At 50.6% G+C, this 27,838-nt stretch overlaps 2 protein-coding genes across 3 annotated transcripts in view; both read right to left on the bottom strand.

Annotated features, from left to right (window-relative positions):
- ACY1 (aminoacylase 1) overlaps positions 1-27,838 on the bottom strand; it is a 451,002-nt gene that overhangs the window by 286,698 nt on the left and 136,466 nt on the right. The window lies entirely within an intron of this gene.
- The window catches only part of TEX264 (testis expressed 264, ER-phagy receptor), a 130,219-nt gene that overhangs the window by 22,094 nt on the left and 80,287 nt on the right, over positions 1-27,838 (bottom strand). Inside the window, exon 5 of the mRNA XM_073352548.2 lies at positions 7,888-8,053. Within this exon, the coding sequence (XP_073208649.2) occupies positions 7,888-8,053 (166 nt within the window). The remainder of the gene's footprint in view (positions 1-7,887; positions 8,054-27,838) is intronic.

Below are 27,838 nucleotides of genomic sequence, written 5' to 3'. Positions count from 1 at the left end.
AAGGGTATGACAAAGCTCTGTCCTTGTCTCCATGGGTCCCGCGTTTCCTGGCTAGCCTCAGAGGCTCACTGTGACCCTCCACGTAACCCTTCTCTCTCTAGAGACAAGGGTCACAGTCTACTGAGTCATTTTCATCATAAGCCAGTGAGGGAGGTGAGGAGAAGCTATCCTCCCTTGCACAGTCTCTGTTGTCTCCCAGTCTCAGTGATTAATCGCGCGGCTGAAGGTGGGGTGGGAATGGAGGGGTAGGGGGAGGAGATGGGAGGAGCCCGGGCCCGCCCTCTCCTCCGGGCTCCAGCCCAGAGACCCTAATAGTATCAGCTATGGTAGCTGACCTTTTAGAAACATGACACATACAATTCATAGAATCATAGAATCTCAGGGTTGGAAGGGACCTCAGGAGGTCATCTAGTCCAACCCCCTGCTCAAAGCAGGACCAATCCCCAATTAAATCATCCCAGCCAGGGCTTTGTCAAGCCTGACCTTAAACTTCTAAGGAAGGAGATTCTACCACCTCCCTAGGTAACGCATTCCAGTGTTTCACCACCCTCCTAGTGAAGAAGTTTTTCCTAATATCCAACCTAAACCTCCCCCACTGCAACTTGAGACCATTACTCCTTGTCCTGTCCTCTTCTACCACTGAGAATAGTCTAGAACCATCCTCTCTGGAACCACCTCTCAGGTAGTTGAAAGCAGCTATCAAATCCCCCCTCATTCTTCTCTTCTGCAGACTAAACAATCCCAGCTCCCTCAGCCTCTCCTCATCAATTCCCTGGGCTACATCCCCACAGTAGCCCCCACTTCCTCAAGCTCCACTTCACCCTTACCTCAGGGCCTCCTTCCTTGTGCCTGATATGGTGTGTACTGCTCATTCTCTCCAACAGCACAACTTCCTCCCACAGCTCCTGACATGCACACCCATCTGACTGACTGGGAGGTTTTTAACTAGTTTCAGCCAGTCCCTGATTGGCTTCAGGTGTCCCAATCAACCTAGCATTCTCCCTGCCTTCTGGAAAGGTCTTAATTGGCCTCAGGTGTCTTATTTGACCTGGAGCAGCTGCCATTTAACTTATCCTGGTACCAGGGATTTGTTTAGCCTGGAGCTAATATATCTATCTCCCACTACTTTTCTATAGCCATCTGGCCTTGCCCCGTCACAAAGGGGAAAGGAAAAGGGAACGGCCAGCGTTTTGCCATGGACGCTGTCAGATTCTGACAGGGAGCCACCCCTTGAACACTTCCCTCCAAGAGACACAGGGCCTGGGTTTAGTTCTTAGCAGAGGAGCAGCCGCCCGCAGAAAGCCCTGCTGCAGTGACACTAATTGCCAAGCGAGCAGAGAGGCCAAGGATTGCATGGTCCAGGGAGACTAAACTTCACTGTCAGCAGCACAGGTGGGCCCTTCACATCAGGACTGAGGCCCGTCACTGCGGGGAGTTTACACTGTTGCTGCCCAGCTTGTACGTGTCCAGGAGAAAAACAGAGAGCTTCACTCACTGGGGCCCTCAATCTGGCACCTTCTGCCGGCAAGAAACACTCTCTCCCTCCCGTACATGCACACTAAACAGACAACAACAACATCCCCCTTGGCAGCAGATTTGGTGTTGATGGACACTATGAAAGCAGTCTACAGGCCAGAACCATCCCACCATGAAGGGGACGCGGGAGACCGAGATCATCCTAGGGACTGGGGAGATAGAGATCGAGAGCGGGGACAGAAAAAAGGGGAAATGGGCTCCTGGTCTGTGTCTAGTAATCCTAGCCACTTCGGTAACACAAACAAACAACGATGCTTCCAGGAGCACGGCACCCCTACCACCACACTGGACGCTAGCTCAGTACAGATCCCGAGGGAAGAATGCTTCCTACCAGGTCACCCTCACTACACCCTGCAGCACCCAAGCTGCAGTTGGTGCTCAGCCATCCACGTACTGACCAAATCTGTCATACCTCATAGATATAACGGTACCTAAGAATCCCCTTAGGAACTGCAGCACATCCCGTGTGTGTGTCCTGCATGGGTACAACAGGGAATCTGCAATGTTTTTAACTCCTGGGCTATCACTGGTTCACCTCCACTAGTGCTAGTGGAAACTCTCCTCATTTCTTTGGCTGTTTCGTTAGGAGGAAAGGGGAGCTTGTTATAAGTCATAAACACACCAACATTTGTTATCCGTGCAGAATAAGCAGGCAGAAAAGGGAAAGGTCCAACAGGTTCCATCTGGTCCTTCTCCCTGCCGTGGTCCCTACGGGGATGGAATTAAGATCGACTAGTCTGAGGGAGAGGCAGGAGTCTTGCTGTTGCCACCTAACTGTAACCGCCTCCAGCTGCCATCGCCTCGTGCCTGCGTCACAGGAATCTCTCCCTCTTTTAAGAGCTCACTGGCCCGGAAAGAGGGGACCGCCACTGACTGGGCCAAGCAGCCAGAGGGGCATGCAAGTGCCGGAACATCCAAAAGGCCTGTTCCACTCTGGGCAAGCGAGGGTTAAAAAGTGAAGCACAGCTCCGTGCATCCCATCTGGGAGCTGAGAGGATTCACCCAGCTTCAGCGGCCTCCCGCTGTGGCACAAGAACCTAATCCATAATTCTTCCTTTCAGCGAGCTGGCCCTCTCCCCACAGCCAGGCTCTGAGCCCTATCAAATATTCATTGCATCTCGTGCTAAATAATAGATCAATGTAATAACAGGCGAGTCGCAGCTAATCACAGCTTTTCACACCCCGCACAAAAGGCACCAGGAGATGGGCAGGGGCAGGCGGAGCAGCAGGGGTGCCCGCAGCCCAGCCTGTCAGGCTGAAATGGTGGCACACGGTATTGGAAATGGTAGTCCAGGCCTTGCCCGGGCCCCTCCCCAGCAGGAGCTGCAGCTGCAGCCCGCCTCTAAAGACGATGTCTTGTGACACCGGCGGGGCACCGAGCGGGTTCCTCTGGCACCAGGGGCTGGGTGGAGAGATGCTGGAGAGCTCTGTGGAAAGAGAAAGGGAAGATACAGGAAGGAATGATCCCGAGGGGCTGGGTGGCAGACGTAGTGCCACAGCCAGGGCTGGTGTTCAAACCCTGCCTCGGGTCAAGGAAACACGAGAAGATTTGGCTGGTTCCAGTTTAACTCCCTGGACACACCACAAAGCCTCCAAGCAATTGAGTCTATTGCCAGTCTCTGCTTAAGGGAAGCCAAGGACTGGCATAGCAGTGGGTGCTGCAGGTCAGGACTGGGGAGCAGCAGCAGACAGTGTGGGGGAGCCCAGGACTGGAACAGCAGGGCAGGAGGGGGCAGGTCAGGATTGAGGGGCATTGGCAGAGCCATGCTGTACCACCACAGCTTCCATCTTAGAAGTGAGTTCCCTGAAAGTGGTGACTCCCCACCAGGGGACACCACAGGATGCCCTGGATCACCCGTCACTCTGGCTAGATAGGCAGCAGGTATGACTGTAGAGATGCAGCTGGATCACAGGCAGCATCTGAGCTCATCAGCAGAGCCTACCAACAAGAATCAGTCTCCAGTCACTCCAGAAAGCACAGCCTTCCTTTCACCCACAGCAAGGGGGTACTTTTGTTTGCTTTGACCTTCTGTTCATTCCTGTGGCAACAGGCTCATGTCAGAGAGTGTCCCGCTGAAGGCAAGGCTGGAGTGAGGGCTCTGAGGGCCCATAGCTGGTGCCAAAGCCCTTGAAAATAATTAAGCAAAAACAAAGCTAATTGTGACTGACACTGGCCCCCTGGAGAGTCATCAGTCTCATTCTGTCTTTCCAATGACCTTGATAACTGCAGAGCGGGGAAGGGAATGGTGCTGAACCACATAGGTGCCTGAGCACCCCAATTCCTCCCAGCATGCTCAATGTATATGCTGAGCGCTTCAGCCTCAGAGAGGAAGGCAGTCTTTGCCAGTGTGCAGACAGATTAAATAGACACATTGTGCCAAACCCAGTGAGCTCCCAAGCACCCGCCACTGTTATTGATGTCAGTCAGTGTGGAGGGCACTCAGCACCTCAGAGATCAGCTCGATAAGGAGAAAAGATGATAGACAGCTGTGATTTTTTTTTCAAGGTCATAGGATCACCGCTCAACTTCAAAACCCCAAGCTCTTGCTGCACATCTACAGGTCGTTGGGTTTTGAATGACACCGTTCGCATCAAAAGTCAGTGGGGAAATGGCAGAGCCTTCTGCTGGAAATTCACAAAAGAAATCATTAATTCAAACAGACGTGGGAATTTTTAATACAGCTGTTTGTAAAGAGCTAGGAAAACTGAAGACAAAAGGTGCTGTATCAGGGCAGGGTATTATTAAGTATTATTGCTGTTCTGAAATCAAAGTAGGTTTAAAAAAAGACACTCTGCGAATTTCCTTTTGCCTAATTCTGAACGACATGGTTTTTTAAACACCCAGGAGGAGGGTTGGAAGGGGGGTATGTTAAAATCTTGCTGTCTGTTAATTGCTTTGGACCAGATGATCCCAAGATCCAGAAGTGACCTGGCCTTAGAATCGCAGCTGAATGAGAAGAGGGAAGGGAAGTAGAGGGTGATGAGAAAGGGTCCAACCCTGCTCAGTGCTGAGCACCCTCAATTTCCATTTGCCTCAGTGAGAGTAGGAGGGGCACAACACCACTCAGGCAATGCTCAGAATCTCACAGAATTGGGCCCAAAGGAAAGGGCACTGACCGTGCTCATCCTGTGGTCAGCTACCACCTGATATACATACAACACAACCAAGGATAACTAGGTATAAAGCGATATACACACGACAGTTACACTGATTTATACCCACTGAGAATCTGGCCCGAGAAGTGAGGTCCCCTGCGGGGAACAGGCCGCCAGCTGATCCCTTCGACATGAACCGCTCTACAGAGACCTTTACAAAATTAGGCGAATCAAGAGAGCAATCTGAGGGTCAAGTGCTGATCCAACCCATGTAAGTGTGAGAAAACAAAGTTGTGGGTCAGAACTGGGCCACTGTGGCCTCCCCACAACACCCACATGACCAGAAAATAGGGAGCAGAAATCAAGAGAAAATGAATAAAGAAACATTGGGAGCTGGTGGGTCATTATATTCCTGACCCCTCCAGGGTATGTGGTTGAAGAAGCCATGACTTGGGATGAACTTGCTCTGAACAGCTTGCGGGGGGGAGGGAGGGAGAACATTTTTTAAAAAAGCAAAAAGAAACCTTTCTATTCAACTCACAGGCGAGGCCTGACTTTAACTCAGCTGTCAGAAGAACAGAGAGAGTGCCAGGGATGTCCCGCTCCCTGGATCCAAATGCAATGTTAATAGCCAGCGGGCAGCGCCAAAGGGAGACCTGAGAATTGCCTATTTGAGGTTTTTTTCTTTCTATACGTTCATGCTGCTGACAGGTGATGTATTGGCAGCTCAGGTCACTCCATCTCCACAACAGGAACAGCACGGTCAATGGCAGTTCGGGCGTCCCCCATGAATGGGCCCCAAACCACACCTGGGGGGACCCCTTCAAGGAGTGAGCTAGTTGTTCAATCCCCATAGCCCATTCAGTCCTTGGGCTCTCTACTGTGACTGCCAACAAGCAGGCCACATGTGCTGGGGGTTGTTTGATGCGGTCACCTGCCCACTAGAAACTGGCCTAAAATCAACAATTCATTTCACACTGGTCACTGAACAGCCATCAACGAGAAACCATTTTTGGTCGCTGCTTACCAGGACTGGATGCTGAGCAGCAAGCTAGAGATAAAAGTCTCTCCACACCACTAGCACTCCTCCCTGAAGAGGTGTTTTCTATCCAGCTGCTACTTGCATGGCCCCATTACTCTAGTAGCTGACTTAAGAGTTTGACTTCAAGGCAGTTATGCTAACACTGGTGAGATGGTGACATCAGAGAGATGTGTGGTGGGGTTATGACCTCTGTGGTAACTCAGCCAACCATCATGCAGTTGGTCTGCTCTTATTCACACACTGAAATCCTACTGGTTAAAATGGTGTCACAGTTGCTTTGGGTTTCTTTGACATTATAGAATCACATGGAACAGGGCTGAAAAGGGCTCGGAATGGGTGTGAAAGGGGCATGGCTACGCAGGGCCCCCACAACATAGCACAGCTCCACCCACAGTCCCACTATTGTTTATGATCAAATGATCAGCAGTGAAGTAAACAGTGACATTTACATTCAAGGCAATTTAAACCTCTCAAGGCCGTTGTTTCAGGCTGGCTCTCTGCAGACTTGGGTGGACAGCATTGCATCGTAACTCACATATGGAAAATCCAAATGTCTCATGACATGAAATCTGCAAAATAACTTCCTTCTCGCCCAGTCACTAGCCAGCAAGAGGAATTTTAACCATCTCTGGGGAACATTCTCTCTCATTTTCCCTCTCTCTACATAAAGAGATCCCTATTTTTCTATAGCTATATCAAAGCTAGGCCCACCACATATAATAGTGATCAAAACCCATGTTAAATTCAAGTCAGCTAATTCAGAGAGAAGGCTCTGAACACCTTAACTCTGCCCCTTGGGTCTATGCATTAGAGTTTTTCTCCACATTATCTCACCAAGTTAATACAGACCCCAATTTTTGAAACTATATTGACAAAAATGCTCACATGTAATCACAGCAAACAATTAAATGTGCACAAAAATGTGTCTGTTTATAAAAATCTGACCGGTCCAATGCTGTGCACACGCACCTAAAGTTATAGAAAAGAGTGCCAGTCCAGTGCAACAAAATACTGCATTGGTCCAAACAGCATGTTACATTACAGCGTCATGTGATCAGATCACGGATGAGCCCATTGTAAAGCTACACGAAATGGGGAAGAGCTGAGAGCACTGTGCAAGAGCCAGGACTCTGACCGGCCTGATATTGGTACTGCTGAATGAACAAAGATCTCAGAAAACAGCTTCCCCTTTTCGTGTTTATGGTACATGTGATTACAAATGAAAGAAATTCAAAATTAAAGAAGTGCAAAAGAAAAATATCATAAGGCTGTTCATGTGGAAAAGACGTGTATATGACATATACATAAAGAGTATGTCACATTTTTAAATGCTATTACATAAGTATATCTGACCTGAAATGTGCAAAAGGGGCTGCTTTCACAGTATTTCACAAGACAGTGTACCATCTAATGTATGTCCCAGATGTAAAATATTTGCAGCTTATAGAGAGCAATTATGAGTCACATATATTTTGGCTCCACTAAAGTGTGAGCACATGGGGTGAGCAACTCGCATTCTGAGTTATAAGAGCAGTAGCGCCATGATAGGAGAGCGTAGCACTGCTGTCACGCCCCTACAATCACTTCCTTTCTAGATACACAGAGACTTCAGCAGATCTCGTTAAGCAGGTGCCATTGGATCATTCAAGTGCTGGCTCTAGAAAGTTGTTGTTTAATTACTCAGGACTCCAAACACGACAGATGCACAAGAGCTCAAGACAGAGCTACGTGAGGACAAAAAGTGACTACGACTAAGTTGCAGTAATCCAAATAATGCTATTATAAGTAGGGCAGTAGCACCACAATAGTTCAAATTGAGACTAGCTTACTGTTTATTTGATACTATAAGTATGACCATGTACTATGCAAGATGTGGCCTATACCCCAGGGGTCAAGTGGGTGACAAGATCGACACTTATTTCAATCTAAGGGATAGGAGGTGACTTGTTTGAAATCAGGAGTAATTGTGTTACAGGTTCTGGGTGCTGCTGGAACTTAATGGATGTTGTTCCTTTAAAGAAACAAGATGCTTCAATTCCAGCTGCTCAGTGAATGGAGGGGTAAAATCACCAGCCTCCCCCTCCACTGTGTCTGCTTTGTCCATATAGCATCACTGCCTCAGAGGGGCCTGGGGACACCTGCATCCAGACAACTCTGGAAAGCACTGACTTCAACAGGAAAGCAAGAGAAACATGCATGTGCCCTTCGGGTACCTGTGATATCTGTCTGTGCATCGTCTGTCTCTGCTGCTCTGCTCTTCCACTCCATCTCTTTAAATTCCGGCACATAGAAGTCCCCTTGGCGTGCCAGGGGGCACACGAAATAGATGCGGTCTCCTTTGTAGATCTCCAGCCTGGGATGGGCGCACAGCTTCCTCTCCTGAAGGAAAGCACAGGCACACGTTAGCCATGCATCCTATCACTCTGCAAGCACCACGACATCACAGGGCCATCTCTCAGTGTGATTCTCTTGACCAGCAGTTCCCAGTCAGTGGCTTGTAACACTCAAGGGAGCTGTGACTCTACTTCTACCCTTGGTCTCAGGCCAAAATCCAGTCATTTGGACCTTGTCCACCTCAGACACCAGGGCCTGAACCAGTGAGATGCTGAAAGATGCTGACGCCCATCAACTGGGCACTGAGATATCACAAGAGGTGCCTTAGAAATACCATGGACAGCACAGGGTAGAGGAGAGAGAAGATAGTCAAAGGAATAGAGGATGCTCATCTCATCACAGGACTGGGCTCCTGGAGTTACCACCCAAACCACCGTGCCCATTTCCACATTCTTCTCTCAAACATCACAAGAGCATGCAAAGGACTGTGGGAGTCATCTGAGGAGAAGAATTTCAGTGAGTGGCTGCACAGGGAGGCCATGGTATGAAAAGAGGCTGAGGATCTCTGCTCTGGACCGATGGAGAGGCCGCAAGGTTCAGAGCAGCCTGTTCATCGTATAGTGCCCTACCTGTGTTCTCCTTGGGGTGGAATGGTGATGCATTCTACTCTGAACTGACAGTGAGTTGTGGCCCTGCAGCTGTGCAAATTTAACCCCAGAGCATTTCCAGTTAGATAACAAAATCAATCCTAGTTTTCAGTATGAGTGTTTCAGAACACACTGATTCCTCAGAGGGTAACCCTCCGGGGGGGCTAGTTATGGGGCAGGGCCAACCTTCGCTGGCTCAATGTGCTCAGCTGAGCAAAGATAGAGGATGCTGCATTTGGGGAGAATGCTAGATTCCCGTGGGTTTCGCTGCAGATCTTTCAAGTCAATCCCCAAATGACATTAGCTAGGATTCCATTAGGCGGCTTTCCCCAGAGCTGCCAGTACACTGGGTTATGCTACATCACACCCTGCCAACCTACATCAGCACAGCTTAACACCTGATGAGCTGCTACCAATGTCAATGGAGCCCACCCCACCTACCCCGCTCCGACAGTTACATCTGTCCTATGCACAGAGGCTGTGTTGTCACCAGGAAAAAAGTTGTATTTGTAACCCATGTTAAGCTAGCACGTGTTACAATCCCAGTGAAGACAAGGCATGTTAGCTAGTGCAGGTAAACCCTCGGGCTTTAACCTGTGTAGCCTGTCCTGCCATGAAGCCAATGAAATAGACTCTCTCTGCGACAGCCAGCATCCAGAGGGTTAAAGCAATCTTTCCGAGGAAGGGAAGCCAAAGCAAATCAAACTCTCTTCAACAGGACAAGCTGAAACTTGTGCAGAAGCCTCAAGGACTCAGCTCCATGACCGGCAGAGAATTGGCCTCCTCTCCCACCAGCCTAGAGATGGGGTAAAATTAAATCCTGGTGTGAACCCCGCTGCGTTCAATGGATTTGCCGCAGGGATGAACCTGGGCCAGTGTCTGTGTTTCATTCGCAGGGCCCTGAGAAGCAGATGTTCCTCTGCTGTTGTTACTGAAGCACTTCGTAACTGACACGAGCAAGGGGGGCTCCGCAGAGGCCCGGCTACTGCTCCAACCAGGGACCTGCTGAGCCTGAAAGCCTCAGCTTTGGGGAGTGGCTGTGAGAGTCCTCAGCATATGCTCAGCACTTCTTGGAGTGATTCAGATAATCCAGAAAAGACAGATCAAGCAGCTCCTTCCAGAAATGCAAGGGAAGAGGATTTTGAGGCTACTTCATGAGATTTCAGACAACTTTCCCACCCCTGCTGCTCCCCTCACCCTTGGCCACAGTCCCCCGTCCCTCCCTCCTCACTAGCCCACTGTAAGGCTTTCAGCGATCCAATGAGTCCAGCTCTGCACCAGCTGCTGGAAGAGGCAGTCTCGCTGAAGCATGCCTTTCTGAACCCGCAGGTGCCAGCTGAGCTGGACTGGGGGCGGGAGGAGGGCACAAACAGGAGAAGACTCACACTGGTACCATGCAGGATCAAACCAGCAAGGCTCAGGGGACCTGGGGGGATGGACTCCACATTGAAAGAACAGCTGGACACTCTGACTAACACCCACACCTCGCCCGCCCAGCAGCTGTGTTGTTTGACATCTCTTACGGTTTGCCTGGCAGAGGGGGCTGACTGTTGATGGCAATGCTGCGATTTGGGGGCGGAGACGGCAGGCGGGTTGTTTTTTCTTTTAAAATAACTGGTAACTTTATTTTGGGATGTGCAGCACAGGCTCAAACCCATGTCCCCAAATAGCCCAATGCCGAGACAGCCTCTGCCAACTCGCTGCAGCATGATCCCTGCTCTATAGCTGCAGGGCCTGGAAAGCAGAAGGGACAAAGGACACAAGCTGTATTAACAGAACAGCAAGAAAGGGTGACGGTGCTGGAAAGGGGACTTTAAAGAGCAAGAAGAGATAAAGGAATGAACAGTGCAGGGGATGGGATACAGACACTCCTACATCACTAGCTTCACCACTGTAAAGTCCTGATTGACAGCTGTGACCACAGACAGTGTACAGCCAGTTTGGGGGGTCTCAGTCTAGGTTCTAGCAGACAGGTTTCCGCCCTCACTAGCTGCCTCAAGACGCCACTCTGCTAAGCAAATGGGCCATGGAGAATAAACTCCCTGAGAGAGTCTCTCTACAGCATCCGATGAAGTGAGCTGTAGCTCACGAAAGCTCATGCTCTAATAAATTGGTTAGTCTCTAAGGTGCCACAAGTCCTCCTTTTCTCTCTACAGCACTGTCACTGCCTCTCGTGGCTGGATTTTATCCCTCCCCCTCTGAGGTAGGGAGGTATCAACCCCCATTTTGCTGATGGAGGAAGTGAGGCACGGGGCAGTTAAGTGACTTGCCCAGGGTCCCACGGGGAGCATGTGGTGGAGCAAGGAACTGAACTCCGATCTCCCGAGGCCAGTGCTCTGTCCACAAGTCCATCCCCTCTTCTACTGCTCCGTTAATCCCATGACTATCACAAGCACGAAGGTAACATTTCTGTTTGAATGGCAGGGAGCAGAGCGGCACACTAGACAGAGCAGAGAACAGCCCTGCCGGCTCTTGAAAACCTTGGCCTGGCCCGAAATCCCACACCTCCCAGGGAGGGCAGCTCTGGGCAGCCTTGCCCCTGGCACAGCATCATTATGAACAAGCACCAATGTTTAAAGCCCAGAAGGTTCACGCCAAGGGGGCCAGACCTGCGTGATTCTTTAGCCTTCTTGATTCCTGACCCAGAACTGGCTGCTTGGTCTAATAATGAAATGGGGGATACTATGCAGGGCTCCCCAGCTGAGGAGCAGGTGGCTGAGCCAGGCTAGCAAAACCCAGGGGGTCAATAGCAACAGCAGGGCAACCTTTTTCAAACAATGATTCCTAGAGGAACCACAGTGAAGTGAGGGACAGTGTGTGAAGCTGCTGCACAAAGCCCAGGTGAATGGTTTTTGCCTGGGTGCCAGACACAGGGGTCCTCATCGTGCCCCATGACCTGTACAGCATTTACAGCGCCACTCCCCACCCACAGCTAGAGTGCACAGGCCACATCACTGCCACAGACACCTGGCCCCCCAGTACACACGCCCACATGGCTGCTCATGGAGCTGGCACGAAGCATGTCCCAGGACTGGAGATTCCCCCACACATTCCCTCTACAACTCACCCCACACCATGCAGTGGAACTGCGATATGCACTGCATCTTAGCTTTGCGTGTCTAGGGGAGACAGGCTCTGGGGGAAATGTTTGTTCTCCCCACAAAAGGGGCTTTAGACAGCCTTGGCTGCTGCTCTGGGAGCTTTTTCTCCCACAGCTGTTGATCCATCTGTCTTGATCTGGAGCACCCCCTGCAATTGCAGTCCTGGGAACCCACATGGTTCTGTCCTCAATCTTGACTGCAGCAGCCCCTGCTACTCAAGTGCAGAGCTCCCCACGCCACTTGATCCTGCCCTGCAACCACCTCTAGTACTGCACAAAAGGAAATGGGAGTGAACGGGGTGTGATATTAGTTCTGCAGGGAAATCTGCCTCTATCTGATTCATAAAACCAAGAGCTGATGAACTTCCCTCGGTGCCTGAGCTAGTGAAATCACGGACAATACCACACAGCAAACATCAGAAGCCACAGTGCCACTGCTGATGGCCACTGACTGCTGCCTTCCCCCCTTTCACACATGCAGTGGTATGGCAGCAGCCAGCTCTGTCACCTCTCACTTAACAGCTGGTGAAAGCTCAACACCCTTCCAGGATGCTCCAAGAAAGCTGCCGGTTCAGACGCTGCATCAAAGCCATGCTAAAAACAGCTCCAAGAGCAGGCTGCTTGCTATATGAGAGGCGGGTGTTATTCCAATTCTAAAGAGAGCGAAGCTGAGCCACAGAGAGGTTACAGACAACATTTTTCGGAAGGGGCCACACCCAAGGCCTGATTTGTGGAAGCATGGTGCACCCGAGACTCAAGATGAAATCAGGGGATTCTCCAGGTGCTCAGCACCTCTGAAAAACCAGACCCAAAATATTTCAGGTTGGGCCTCTGAAAATTAATCCAAAATTCAATGGCCACTTCTGGAAATGTTGGTGTTAAGCTTTCCGTGCCTCAGTTTCCCCATCAGTGAAATGGAGATAATGGAGGAAATCAATTTCTTGTTCTAGTCTCTTCTTTGTCTGTTGCAGGAGAGCCGAAACCAGTCCTTCTTGCATAACGTTGCTACCCATGGAGCAGGTAATATCTGGCGTGAGTCAGTGGAGTGTACCACTGTAAAGAAATCACATTTCTGACAAGGATACTGGTCCCTTCAAGAGGCTAGAGGAAACACGGACAACCTTCCAATCCATTTGAAGCATCTACAGCTCCTACTTGAAGGCAGGTGAAACAATATCAAACACAGATCAAAAACGGTATTAAATAAAAAGGGTTAAAGTTGTTTTTAAAGGCAGACCAGAGACAGCTCTCATCTCTCTTGGTTTTTTAAAATTACAAACCAAACAAGAACCCTCCCCGCTGTTGTGCCCCTTGGGCCTTTAACTCAACTCCATCAGGAAACTGAAGGTCAATAAGTTATTTTAGATTATTGCAACAAAGCCCAGAGAATGAACTTTCAAAGCTTTACAGCCTGCAGGAGACATGTCCAACTGGAACTCCAGCACCAAGAGTGGGCATCGAAACAACAAAACGGGATTTCAAACAGGAGGCACCCAACAAGGAGATGTTCCCAGGGCATCTGCATTGGAGAGTCTACGCTCAGGCTCATCATCTGCCCCCAACACATCCAAACTCAATGTTCTGCCCCCTCCATGATTTGACACTACCCATCCCATTATTTATTCTCTGCCCATCACCATGATATCAGAATGCTTAATGTATATAAAAGATCAACACAAGGTCGTAGTCTTTTCTCCTCTTCACATTCAGAAGAGGATAGGGCTGGCTAGAATTTAGCTTTTCTTGCTGCATATTCTCCCCCCACTTGTAAAGAAAGACAGAGTAGAGGAGTTTCTGTATTTTTACGTAGTAATGTACGTCACCACAGTAATGTTTACTGGCAGACTATGAAACAGAGGTGACTCTTGCCTGTGGTCCTGCAGGCAGGCAGGTTTGTGGTCATCCTTGTCTCTCGTGGAAGGCCACTAAACAGACATGGCTCTGTCTCCAGCTCCTGCCAGCCTTTCGCGATCCGGTAAGAACTGCATTGCACTTGATGACTGCAGGTCTCTCAGGAGTTTGTGGTCATGAAGGAGAAACAGTCTCTGGGTTGTTATTATGACCTAATAAGAGCTCTGAAGACCAAACCTAGGAATTCAAACTAACTTTCACATCCTATGGAGCCAACTCACGGGTCACTTTGACCAGGTTGTGCCTGACAGGATGGGATGAAGTCTCTAGCCAGCTTGAGGGGGAAGAGGATAGTTGCTATTTGGCCACCTAGAATCTGAGAGGAGGCCAGGAGAACTCTTAGGTTGCATACTGTGTTGACACTAGTGTGGCAAATGCTTTCTGTTGAGAGTGATGGTTTGGCTTTTGGCTAACTCTCACGTGCTTCTCTCTACCTAATAGCATCACTTCTTTCTTCCCTGGGTTTAATTTTAGCCAGCTGCTCCTCATCTAAGATCAGACCTCATTCAGGCACCAAGATAGTAGGGTAGTGGTACGGTTTGTTCTTGAGATAAAAGATTTGTAGAGATGGGCATCATCAGTGTATTGCTAGCATTTAAAGAGCGCAGGTGAAAAAACGGTTACCTACCTCTCGTAACTGATGTTCTTCGAGATGCGTTGCTCATGTCCATTCCAATAGGTGCGCGTGCGCTGCGTGCACAATCGTTGGAAGATTTTTCCCCTAGCTGTACCCGTTGGGTCAGCTGTGGAGACCCCTGATGTGGCGCCTTTATGGCAGTGTATATAGGTCCCTGCCAACTCGCCGCCTGCTCAGTTTCTTCTTGCCTGAATACTCTGACAGAGGGGAGGCAGGTGGGATTTGGAATGGACATGAGCAACACTTCTTGAAGAACAACAGTTACGAGAGGTAGGTAACCATTTTTTCTTCTTCAAGTGATTGCTCATGTGCATTCTAATAGGTGACTTCCAAGCAGTTTCCTGGGGGAGGGGTCGGAGATCACCTGGTTGCTGAGTGCAGGACTGCCCAGCCAAAGGCTGCATCGTCCCTTGCCTGCTGGGTAATGGCATAGTGTGACGTGAAGGTGTGGATGGAAGACCACGTTGCTGCCTTGCATATGTCCTGGATAAGGACCTGAGCCAGGAATCCTGCGGACGATGCCTGCGTTCTTGTGGAGTGCGCCGTAAGCAGAGGGGCTGGAATTTTTGCCAGGTCGTAGCAAGTCCTGATACAGGATGTGATCCATGACGAAATGCACTGGGACGAGATCAGGAGCCCCCTCATCCTTTCTGCGATTGCAATAAAGAGCTGTGGTGTCTTACGAAATGGCTTTGTGCACTAAATGTAGAATGCTAGGGCACATCTAACGTCCAGGGAATGGAACATGCGCTCTCTGTTACTGGCATGGGGCTTAGGGAAGAACACAGGTAAAAATATGTCTTAGTGCACAGGAAACTGGGAGACTACCTTTGGCAGAAATGCAGGGTGAGGGTGTAGCTGCACCTTTTCTTTATAAAAGGCCATATAGGGGGGTTTGGAAGTCAGCGCTCTGAGCTTGGAGACCCTTCTGGCCAAGGTTATGGCCACTAGAAAGGCCAACTTCCAGGAAAGGTAGGACAGAGGGCAGGTTTCCATGGGCTCGAAAGGGGGCCCCATGAGTGCAGACAGGACCAGATTGAGGTCCCACTGGGGAACAGGCCATCGTACCTGGGGATAAAGTCTGTCTAAGCCCTTGAGAAACCTGCCCACCATGGGATTACCAAAGACTGACCCACCCGCTGCCCCCAGGTGAAAGGCCAAAATGGCAGCAAGGTCTACACTGAGAGATGATATTGCTAAACCTGCTGCTTAAGGTATAACAGGTAGCCCAAAATAAGGGGAATTGGCGTTAGCTGTGGTTCGGTTCCCCTTTGCCGAGACCAAATGGAAAAACACTTCCACTTTGCCAGGTATGTGGCACGAGTGGAGGGTTTCCTACTTCCCAGCAGGACCTCCCTCACTGGGTCCGAACACTGAAGCTCAAGAAGGCTCATCCATGGAGTTTCCATGTCATGAGGTGGAGGGGCTCCAGATTGCGGTGTTGCAGACAGCCATGGTCCTGTGTGATTAGGGTCGGGCACACAGGAAGCGTCACCAATCTGTCCACTGAGAGGTTCAACAGCATGGTGAACCAGTGCTGGCGGGGCCACACTGGCACTATGAGGATCAAGGAAGCACCGTCCGGCGAGTCATGAGGAGGACTTTGTGTATGAGAGGGAAGGGCAGGAACGCATACAGCAGGTAACTCATCCATGAAAGGTGAAAGGCATCTGCAATGGAGCCTGGACTGTGGTTCAGGAAAGAGCAGAACCTCAGGCACTTCCTGTTGCTCTGCGTCGCGAACAGGTCTATGTGGGGAAAGCCCCACCTCTGGAAAATTGAGTGTGCGATGTCCGGCCTGTGGGACCATACGTGACCATGAAATGAGCAGCTGAGGTGATCAGCTAGCTCCTTTTTCGCTCCTGGAAGGTGCGACGCCTCTAGGTGTATCGAGTGGGCAACACAAAAATCCCACAGCTCGAGGGTTTCCTGGCACAGGGGAGAGGAGCGAGCACCACCCTGTTTGTTTATATAGAACATCGCTGCAGTGTTGTCCATCAGCACCGACACACATGCACCCTGCAGGCGGGCCTGGAACGCTTGGCATGCCAGACAAAGAGCCCTCAGCTCCCTTACTTTGATATGCCGAGATAGTTCTGTGTAGGACCACAGGCCTTGGGTTCTGATATTGCCCAGGAGCGCTCCCCAACCGAGTGCCGAGGCATCTGTGACTAGGAATAGCATAGGCTGGGGTTTGGCAAAGGCACAGACAACTTGTGGTTGCAGCCACAAGTGGAGAGACTCGAGGATGGGGGGGGAGGGTAACTATTGTGTCCAGCGGGTCCCTACCCAGCCTGTGCACCTCCGCCAACCATGCCTGGAGGGGCCGAAGGTGTAACCTGGCGTGCTGGACCACTTATGTGCAAGCTGTCATATGCCCCAATAGTTTCCTGCAATTTCTGGCCGTGGTTGTGGGAAACCAGCAAAAGTTTTCGATAATGTCCTTGAATGCTTGGAAGTGCATCTCGGGCAGGAACGCCCTGGCTTGCGTGGAGTCCAAGAGAGCCCCTATGAATTCTATTCTCTGCATCTGGGCCAGTGTGGATTTGGGCACATTCAATATGAGGCCCAGCCTGTGGAATATGGCCCTGGCCAGGGACACATGCTCTGCAGCCCGTGCTTGGGACTTGGACTTGATGAGCCAGTCGTCTAGGTATGGGAATACTTGCACCTGACATTTGCGGAGGAAGGCTGCCACGACCGCCATACACTTGGTGAATACCTAGGGGGCCGCCGAGAGCTGATAGTGCTGGCCACTGATCACGAATCTCAGGAATCGTCTGTGGGCCGAGATAATGGATATATGGAAGTACACATCTTTCAAGTCGAGGGCAGCGTACCAGTCCCCCGGATCCAGGGAAGGAATGATGGCGGCCAGAGAGATCATGCGAAACTTCACTTTCCTTATGAATGTTTTGAGGTCTCGCAGATCCAGGATAGGCCGGATCCCACCCTTGACCTTGGGGATAAGGAAATAGCAGGAGTAGAACCCCTTGCCCCTGGACTCTTGAGGAACCTCCTCTATTGTCCCTAGAGTGAGAAGTGATTGCACCTCCTGCAAGAGGAGTTGTTCATGAGAAGGGTCCCTGAAGAGGGACGGGGAAGGGGGATGGGAGGATGAGCGGGAACAGAATTAGATAGAATATCCCACCCCTGCTGTGCTGAGGACTCAATGATCAGACGTGATCTGGGACCAAGCACAGTAGAAGTGGGAGAGTCAATTCACAAAGGGGGGGGGGGTAAGGATCCGAGACTGAAATTGATGCTCCGTCCTCGGGCGCATCTTCAAAAGTTTGGCTTCAGGCCAGGGGGCTGTTTGGCCACACCCTGGCCTTGGCCTGAGGAGGACTGTGGCGGGTGCCCCCTATTATTTGTGCCCCGTCTCCTTTTCGAGTCTCGCCTAGGAGGCCCAGAGTAGAAGCAGGATGGGGGTTGAGGCTTAAAATGCTTTCTGTGAGGTGCAGGGGTGTGGATACCCGAAGACTTCAAAGTCACCCGTGAGCCCTTAAGGCTGTGCAGGCGTGTATCCGTATTTTGGGCGAACAGGCCCAGACAGTCAAAGGGGAGGTCTTGGATTGCATTCTGCACCTCAGGTGGTATCCCCAACACCTGGAGCCACACACTGCGTCTCATTGTGATGGCGGTGGCTATTATCTGAGCTGCCGAGTCCATTGCATCTAACGTGGCCTGGAGGGAGGTTCTGGAGACCACCCTGCCCTCCTCAAGGAGCATGCTAAACTCCTTGCGTGAGTCAGCCAGGAGCAACTCCTGGAACTTTGCCAGCGAGCTCCAAGAGTTGAAAGTATAGTGGCTGAGTACCGCTTGCTGGTTGGCCATTCGAAGCTGGAGCCCCCTGGTCGAGTAGACCTTCCGGCCAAAAAGGTCCAGCTTCTTAGCATCCCGTGACTTAGGTGCGGGACCCGACTGTCCTTGCCGCTCTTTGTGATTTTCCACATTGACCACCAGAGTCCCCGGTTAGGAGTGGGTGAAAAGGTGTTCATACCCTTTCTGCAGCACAAAATAGCATCTTTCCACCCCTTTAGTGGTGGGTGGTATAGAGGCTGGAGTCTGCCAGACCACCTTAGTGGTGTTTTGGATTGTTCTTATGAGCGGCAAGGCCACCCTAGAAGGACCCTCAGGAGCAAGGATGTCCACCATTGGGTCAGACCCCTCCATGACCTTCTCTGCCTGGAGATTGAGGTTTAGGGCCACCCTCCTATGGAGGTCCTGATGTCCCTTGGTGTCCATTGCTGGTAGGGTGGTGGTGGTGCCTGCCACCGCCTGGTCTGGTGAGGAGGAGGACGCCTGTGGGACAAGGTCTTCCTGCCCTTCTGGCTCTCTGGAGGCCAGGTCAGGTATCTCGGAGCCTCTCGTGACTGGAGGTGGCTCTAGTGTCACTGATGGCGCTGGTTCGGGTTCTGTGCCTGAGCGTGACAGCCCAGAGTCCCTGTCTCGAGCGGGGTCCTCAGGAGCCCTTGGGATTTGGCGAGCCAGCGAGGTTGCTGGGGGTGGGGGGCACAGGGTGCAGATGCCACCGATGCCGGCCTGGAGCCCTGACCCTGATGGTAGGCCCAAGGGGTCCAAAAGGGCCACTGGACTGGGCCCTGCCACTGGGACAGCCAGGTGACCGCCGGTGCCAATGATTCCACCAGTCTGTAGTGCTGGGACCAGGAGCAGTAGCGGCTGCGTCTAGAGACAGAAGACTCTGCGTCTGACTTGGACGAGTACTCTGTGCCAGACCATGCCAGGGCGGAGCCGGATGGTACCGGGGAGATGGTGAGCGGCACCATAACATCATAGGTTTGCCATGATGATGAACTAGAGGTGGTGCCGCCACAGGATCCACAGCCCCGTGCTGTGCTGGGATAGAGGCTGTAGACAGCGTCGTCGCCGGTGCTGCTGACGGTGCCTGGGCCCGCGCATGCAGGACTGGGGACTGCGCCGTCATGGCAATGAGGTCCCGTGCTGCCCCGTAGGTGTCCAGTGTGGAGGGAAAGTCGAGCTCTTCTTCCAAATCCTCCCGAGTCGGGGAGTCCACCAGCACCAGACTCAATGGTGCCAGGCCTTGAGGTGTCCCACCGGAGGACGCACCCCGCTGGAATCCCCTCATGGCTTCTTGATGGGGGAACGATCCCTATCCATCGTCTTTTTCTTATGCGGCACTGGGGACTGTGAGCGGTGCCGCCTAGTGGCACTGACCTTACAAGTTGGGGAGCGGCACCAGTCCTCAGTGCCGGGACATCCTCTATGCCGGGAGGAGTCCTTCCGGTGCTGGCTGTAGGCGGAGGGCCAACTCCATCAGGAGGAGCTTCAAACGATAGTCCCGCTCTCTCTTAGTCCTAGATCTAAAGCTCCTGCAAATTGGGCACTTATCTGTCTGATGGCCCTCTCCTAAGCACTTGAGACAGGCAGTGGGCAGACTGCATGTGGGCATAGGTTTCACACACCTCTCGCATGCTTTAAACCCCTGCAACCGAGGCATGCCCCAGTGCCTGGGGAAACTAGGGTGGGAGAAGCTCCCCGAAGCAAGTCCAACTAACTACAAACTACTATATAACGAACTATCAACTTAGAAAAAGGAACCACTAGGTAGGCACTTGCGAATGCAAGAGACTGAGCTGCTCCAGTGACCGTTACTGGCAGTAAGAAGGAACTGAGCAGACGGAGGGTCGGCAGGGACCTATATACACTGCCCTAAAGATGCCACTCCAGGAGTCTCCACAGCTTACCCGACGAGTACAGCTAGGGGGAAAACCTTCTGATGATCGTGCACGCAGTGCGCGCACACCTATTGGAACGCACACGAGCAATCACTCGAAGAATTAGTGTTGCGATAGGCCATGCTGCAAAGTTTGAATCCAAACCCAAGAAAGGCCTTTACTTTCATGTACATAGCTTATGTCTGATGTTAGGCATGTGACACATATCTCTAACAGGCTGCTGTCCACACTGTCCCCATTCTACAGATAAATGGAAAACATCAGTGCCAGCGTGTCCATCCAGCATCTGCCAGTGATGTGAAATTCACTTTAAAGAAAGTTGGAAGACATGACATATGAAATGGACATAGGGCGAATGGCTTTAGGAGGAGAATATTGGTTACAGTGCGTTGGCTACACTTCCTTGGGAATTTTCACACTGCCCCAGAACAGTAGGTACAGACATCAGATGTACTCGCTATTCACTGGTATTCATGGAATGCCACTGCCTCCTTGAGAATAGCGGTTGGCTTAGTGTCTTCTTCCAGAGTTCCAGAACATACCCTCGAAACATTCACATAATGGGAAGAAACTCTAGAGAAATCAGAGATTGGGAGAGTGGGATTGTTTGTGGAATGCAGTGAGCAAATCACTTAATTTCTCATTGGTTTGATCTCGAGCAAATCATATAAATTGTTCTGTGCTTCAGTTTTCCCTTCAGTAAGGTGGGGATAATAATACTTCCTATCCCATAGTTGGGTTGGGAGTCTCTGTTCACTTGGTCTCCCTGAAGACTCCAGAAGTTCAGGAGCCAAACCAAGCTGAGATGAGCCAAGCAGAGGGGATGGAACAGAAGCAGCCAGATACACAGAGTCCTCCCTTGGACTCCTGACAATTTAAACCTTCACATGGACACCAAAGATGTCTTTTAGCCTGGCCAATCAGATGATTAAAGGACAGATGGCTAATTGCACTCAGCCCTATGGCTCACAAAGAGCTGGAGGTAAGTCACCTCCTCAATTGTATTGGCTCGCTAGTAGCAAAAGAGAGGACTCCAGGATTCCCGTCTGATTCCTTTTGGGAAAATACTGACACTCTTGTACACTTGTTGCTCCTGCCTCTCTACTTCGAATATGCCTGGTGTATTTCCTCTGGTGTTTGCAGCCATTCCAAGTATGTGGAGAGTCACGGCCACAACCTTTAGGATGCATCTAAACTAGGAAGAAGAAAAAAACACCCATCTTGACACTGGCGATTCCATGCCACTCAGCTCCTCTCAGGAACAGGGCTGCGAACAAGGTTCCCAAACCTTCCGCAGCAACTGGTTTCTAAATTAGAGGTAAAAGAGGACACCTGCTGGTTGCCACACCAATCGGGTCTGCTTTTAAGCAGCCTCAAATCATCTTCGGAAGATTAGGCCAAATGGGGTCACAACAATATGCCGCATTGTTCAGTCCTTCCCACCAGGGAGCTCCGTTCCTCCTTATGATCTTTGCTCAAAGGGAAGCAGAGCTGCTTTTTGACAACCCAAATGGGGAGAAAGGAAAAACAAGGAGCTTGGGGGCTAGGCCTGCTAGGCTGCTTTCTCAGACCCTGCAGGGGCTGCTCTAGGCACTGGGTAAACCAACACCAATGAACACCCTTTAGCCCTACACATATCCCCCACCTAGGATTTACAGATCTCATAACAGAAGGCCCTAGGAATGCCCCCATAGCAGGATATACAACATACATCATTTGATAGCCAAGGCATTGGCTACAGAGCCAAAACCATATGGAAAGCCCTCCAGAGACCCACTAGTCAGCTAGCCTCATGTCCATCTCCAATTTAACCCTGCACAGGCTCACATGCAAGCGTTTGCAGCTAAAAGACTGTGCGTGCGCGCACACACCCACTCTCAGAGACAGGTATTTAAAATCAGCTCACTATATGCCCAACTACCTAATTAATGCTCATTAATGACTGTGCAAAACAAGCATGGGTACAAACTAAAAAGCTGACTATGGATTATCTGGCCCATTGGATATATCCAGAGGGCCGTAACAACACACTGGTGCAGGACATCCCAAGCAGCATGGGGGGTCATTAGAGGATTGCTAGACCTAGAAGAACTTTTGGAAATACTGAGCCAAATGCTCAGCTTATGTAAATTGGTGTAGCTCAATGTAGCTGCACCTATTTACATCAACCATAGGGAGGAGGCTGCAGTACTGAAGACAGAGATGAGGAGGACCTGGGTAAGAGTGTTAGTTGCACAGAAAGAGAGAAGAGGTGAGATCTTCAACATATTCGGAAGGAAGAAACACCAAGATGCAGACATCACCTGGACATGACAGGAGTGGAAGGAGTTGAGGAAGACCCTCGTGTTTCAGGCTTGAGTGATCGGTGGCAAGTTCAACAGGGAAGAGTGGCAAGAGTTTTGAAAGAAAGATCAGGAGTTCAGTTTTGGCCATGTTAGGCTTTAGCTGATGGTGAGAAACCCAGGAGGAAATGTCCAAGAGATAGCCTGAGAGGTGAGATTGGATGGCAGTAAACAGGTCAAGAATGGAGCAGTAGACACAGGAGTCCTCAGCAAAGAGAAGGTAGCTGAAGTTGTGCGGGTGGGTGAGATCACGCGGAGAGATGACAGAGAGAGAGAAAAGAGAAGGGGCCAAGGACAGAGCCCTGTGCTGGATCCCCAGAAAAAGCTGGAAAGGAGAGGAAGAGAACAAACCAAGAGATGCTGCAGGAATGGTCAGAAAAGCACAATGGAAAAAGAACCAGGAGAAGACAGTATCAAAGCTGAGGGAAGCCATGATTTCAAGCAGGAGAGTGTGATAAATGATGTCAAAAGCAGCAAGGTTGCAGAGGATGAGGGTGGAGTAGAGGCCCAGTGATTTGGCTAGGAAGAGGCATCTGGAAATCACGGTGAGAGGAATTTCAATGGAGCAGGGAGGAGAATGAGGGAGGTGTAGGAGTGGGGAGTAAGGGGAAGCAGGAGGTGGGAGGGGAGGGGATCACTTGGCCAGGTTGAGGGGTCAGATGAAGGGAGCAGGGGGACAACTTCAGTGTCAGTGCAGAGGGGACAAGGAATAAAAGAGAGATCAAGAGCCCAGCCCACCAATCTTCTCTGCGAAGAAGCTGGTGAGATCTTGTGCAGAGGGAGAAGATTTCAGGAGGGAGTCAAAAGCTGCGAATAAGCCATGTGGATTGTGGGTTTGGAATCCACTGAGGGTGAAATAATATTGCTTGTCAAGCAACATAGCAGAAGCGAAAGAGGAGAGAATACATTTGTGGTGTCTTTCTCCGGAGAAGCTCAGTGGAGAGGAGAAGAGGAATCAGGGGTTGGAGAAAGTGAGGGTGGGGAGTTAGTGGTACCAACTTTAAAATGGGAGAGAAGGGGGTAAAACAGGGTTGGAAAAACTATGGCCTGGGGGGCCGCATCCGGCCCTCGAGCTCCCGCTGGGGAGTGGGGTCTGGAGCTTGCCCCACTCTGGTGCTCCAGCTGGGGAGTGGGGTAGGGGCTTGCCTCACTCCGCGCGGCTCCCAGAAGCAGTGGCATGTCCCCCCTCTGGCTCCTATGCATAGGGGCAGCCAGGGGGCTCCGCATGCTGCCCCCGCCCCAAGCACTGCCCCTGCAGCTCCCATTGGCCGGTAACCGCAGCCAATGGGAGCTGCAGGGGCGGCACCTGCGGACAGGGCAGTGCGCAAAGCTGCCTGGCTGCGCCTCCACATAGGAGCTGGAGAGAGGACATGCCGCTGCTTCTGGGAGCTGCTTGAGGTAAGTGTTGCCCAGAGCCTGCACCCTTGACCCCCTCCTGTGCCCCAACCCCCTGCCCCAGCCCTGATCCCCCTCCTACCCTCCAAACCCCTCAGTCTCAACTCAGAGCACCCTCTTGCACCCCATCACTGATTCATCAGCTTAGAAAAGAGAGCGGAGTAGGGAAGTGAGTAGTAGAAAATTTATGGCTACTGTTGGATTGGAGGTGCAGAGATGGGAAGAAGGGGGCAGGTGGGAAATGTTAGAGGAGAGGAGATGGAACTAAGGCATGGAGAGCCTGAAGAAGGACTAGTGTATGGTGAAGACAAGGCTGCTTGAGGGGCTGTTTTGGTGAATGGGAGATTTGACCCAGCTCTGAAGGCAAATTAAGAGGTGAGGGTGAGAAGGCAGAGACAGGTAAGACATCACCAAGGATCAGAGTTGGAGACTGTACAGTATCTCAGAGTGGGGAGGCCAAAAAGCTAACAAAAAACCTGTCCCCTTTAAGGTTCCCAAACCAAACCCAGCCGGCAGAATTCCTAGTTCTCTTACTGTTCTAGGAGACAACCTGGCTTTTTCCCTTTCCCTTAGCCACCAGGTCGGGGAAAGAGCAGCTTAACCCAGTTCATAAGGCCCAGACCTCAGTTTTGAGTCAGAGCAACCAAACTTATAGTCAGAAATCAAAGTCAGGCTAGTATCCTGGAGCTGAGGTAGCCCACAACCTGTAGCAGCCAGCTTGGCTTCTAGTGCCTTCTCTCTTGCTCAGCTTCCTTTTCCTGTTTATATAGAGACGCCCAGCCCCAAGACAGCACAGGGTGCTTCTTGATTGTGCCCAGACTGTCCCTCAAAGAAGCAGTCCATTCCTTTTTAATGGAGAGAGTAATTAACCATTGGAACAATTTGCCAAGGGCCATGGTGGATTCTCCATCACTACCTGTGTTTAAATCAAGACTGGATGTGTTTCTGAAAGCTCTGCTCTAGGAATTATTGTGCGGAAGGTCTCTGGCCTGTGCTATACAGGAGGTTAGACTAGATGATCACAGTGCTCCCTTCTGGCCTTAGGATCTATGAAACCCTGCCACAGAGATTTCAAGGAGACGAGGTGGGGGAGGAGAGCCAGATACTAATATCAGAGAGCAAGGTAGATAGGAAAGAGTCAGAGGGACAGTGGATGACTGCTCCATGGAGGGGCAGAGGAGAACACAGTGTGAGTGTGGCTCGGGGAGAAGAATGAGTGGGAAGGTGATGGTAGAAGGGATTGGAAATGACAGGAGAAACCCAACACTCTCATTAATGTTCTTTGGGGATGATTCAGGGCAAGAAGTGTGAGAGAACGAGAGGTCAATGCAAGACACAGCAGCTGTGAGGCAGTGCCCAATGGGGGGAGCCAGATTTCCTTGCGAGCAGAGCTAGATAGGAGTGAGACATGAGGCAGTCATGGATGGACTAGATGGAATGAGCATACCAGATGGAGAAGGAGGAGGGGAGGAGGTAAAGGGAATTGTGGGAATGGGAGTGCGGTTATCAAGGAACAGGATGGGGTCACGTTGTGGAGGTGGTGTCAGCGAAGGAGGAAACAAGAGTAGAGGATATAGAACTGATGCGGTGTTCAAGGAGATGAAGGTGATAGAAGATGTGGGAGAGGAGACAACAAGGCAGAAAAAAGGAGCCTAGTGAGCACATTTGGAAGCAGTGGCCAATCATGATCATGTGCAGATAAGCGAACAGTAAGCAACTGAGTGGTAGAGCTGGTTGAGAAGTAAATCAGTGGCAAAGGACACCATGAGTTGATTAGGGAGAGAAACAGTTAGGAGAAAGGGATGCAGTTAATCAGATCAAACTGTAGAGCAGGCTTGAAGGCAAAAAAGTAAATGCACAATGAATTAGCAATGGCTCAATAACACAGTAAATCAATGGGGAAGTTAAGCAAGCCACAGATTTAGCAACAGATTAGTGAGGCCATCAGCTAATTGTGCAGCTAATCAATGAATGGAGTGACAAGGTAGGGGAAGAGTCTGCTAAGCAAGGCACTTGGGTCAATGACTCATTCTGGTGTGAACTCAAGCAACACACAGAAAAGAGCTTAGCCGGATGGAAGTGCGGTGATGTCAGCAGGGGGCAGGCTTCAGGCTGTGAAGCGGCAGCAGGAGGAACAGAGGCACAGAGAAGTGGAGCCCAAGGTCACACAGCGTGTCCATGGCAAAGCCAGACAGAGATCCTATAGCAGCTGACTCCCTGCCCTGTGTTTCAGCCACAAGACCATCCTTGCTAAGCAAGGTTGATGTTAGGGGGCTTATTCCTTCACCCACTTACTTCCCTGGTCCTTCTCTTATGAACAGAGAGCAACAATACCCGAAGTCCAAAGGTGCAAACAATTCAATGTTTACTGGGGTCAACTTCCAGCAAGCATGATTCCAGTTTCCTTCCTTAGTATCCTCCTTCCCAGCTCTGACACCACAGAGCCTTACACCTGTGTCCCTGTTCCCATTCCTACCCTTAGCCAAACATGATTCCAACTTCCTTACTCCCATTCCCTGTTTCCATTTCCCCCTTTAGCAAAACAGGATTCCAATTTTCTTACCCCCATTCCCTGTTCCCATCTCCCACACACCCCCACTCTCACCCACATCCACATGCCCATGCCCACGCCCACCCCCACCTCATTGACTACAGATTATATAGTAAAACTTGAGTTCTGCTTAGCTATACCTTAACGAATCATTCTACTGAAATTTAACTAACCAATCCTAACATATTGTAACATGATTATGTAACCAATTATATCCCACCACCTTAATTAGTTTACACCCAGCAAAATTAATTATACAGCAGACAGGAACAATCACAGAACCAGACAGAGATTATACAGACAAACAATAGCAAAGTGGGAACTATAATGCCAAAACAATACAGAAGTGAGGATTTCACATCCCAGCTATTGATAAGTGAGTTCTTGCCAGACAGGATGCTATCAAACTAAGTTTCCTTTTACATTTTCTAGGCACTTCCCTTTCTCTGGAGGTGATAGGAATACAATTCTGTCCTGATAGTGCCTAACAGCCCAGTAGCACCTTATTTCAATGTGACTAGTTTGGAATGTGAGGATGTGACTGTTCGCTTCCCAGCTTATGGCTGCCTCTGCTGCTTAGCCAAAGGCCTTAGCCTAAGAACAGGGCCTCAGACTGTCACAGTAAGAGAAGGCCCTTACACCAGCAGACAGTGATTTTGATTCTTTCTTTTATACCTCTATAATTAGCCAAGTGACAAGAATACACCTAAATTCTTAGAGTATAGGCCTTTACAGGCAGACCTGAATATCTTTATCCTAACACTTGACAGTCCTGCTTACGAGCCGGATGGGATGAAGAGAAGTTGTAGCTCACATCTGCTTGCAGGCTGGCTGATGAGAACAGACATAGATGTCAGCTTTGGAGGAGAGTGGATGATTTGCAAAAGGAAAAGACAGTTTATAGATAACTCAGATCTCCAGGATCAGTCAGGCATCCCCACTTAGGAGGTAAGTAGATTCTCCTCAGAGGGCCCTGTGCTGGTGAGGAGCGGACTTCCATGCTCTCCTATCCCCCACTCCCAGTTAATGAGTAAGCTTTGTGGTTCTGTGGCTGCTGCCCAGCTCTGTTTTTCCAGCTGGTTTAAAGGGCAGCTAACAAGGAACACAAGCAAGCAAACTGGCTAGCTGCCCCACAGCTGGTGCCCATGGGTTGGCACAATGGCATTTTCCCTCTTAAAGGCCAAGTGAGTCCCACCGGCCAGCCCACGTCATCTGCCTGTTTGTGCCACCCGCTTGCTCCCAGTCAAGACTGCAGCTGTGTTCTACTCCTCAGACTGTAGCCACTTCGGGGCAGGGCCGTCTTCTTCTAGTAACTGAACACAGGTCCCTGGTTGTGGGAGAGTCATTCCAGGTCTTAGTAGGAATGGAGCAGAAAAGGGAGGAGTGCCCCTGGCCTTGTAGAAAGAGCTCATAATTTAAAACCATCACTATAATAGTGAAGTCTGAGAGGGTGCAGTTATGAGCTCTAGCACCAGCCGATAATGTCATGATCACAGTGCCATGCTGCAGGGAAGGGGGAGGCTGATA

This window comes from Lepidochelys kempii, chromosome 7 (genome assembly GCF_965140285.1).
Source record: "Lepidochelys kempii isolate rLepKem1 chromosome 7, rLepKem1.hap1, whole genome shotgun sequence".
Taxonomy (NCBI): Eukaryota; Metazoa; Chordata; order Testudines; family Cheloniidae; genus Lepidochelys; species Lepidochelys kempii.
Note: the sequence above shows the minus strand (reverse complement) of the source record. Positions and strands in the feature narration are given on the sequence as shown.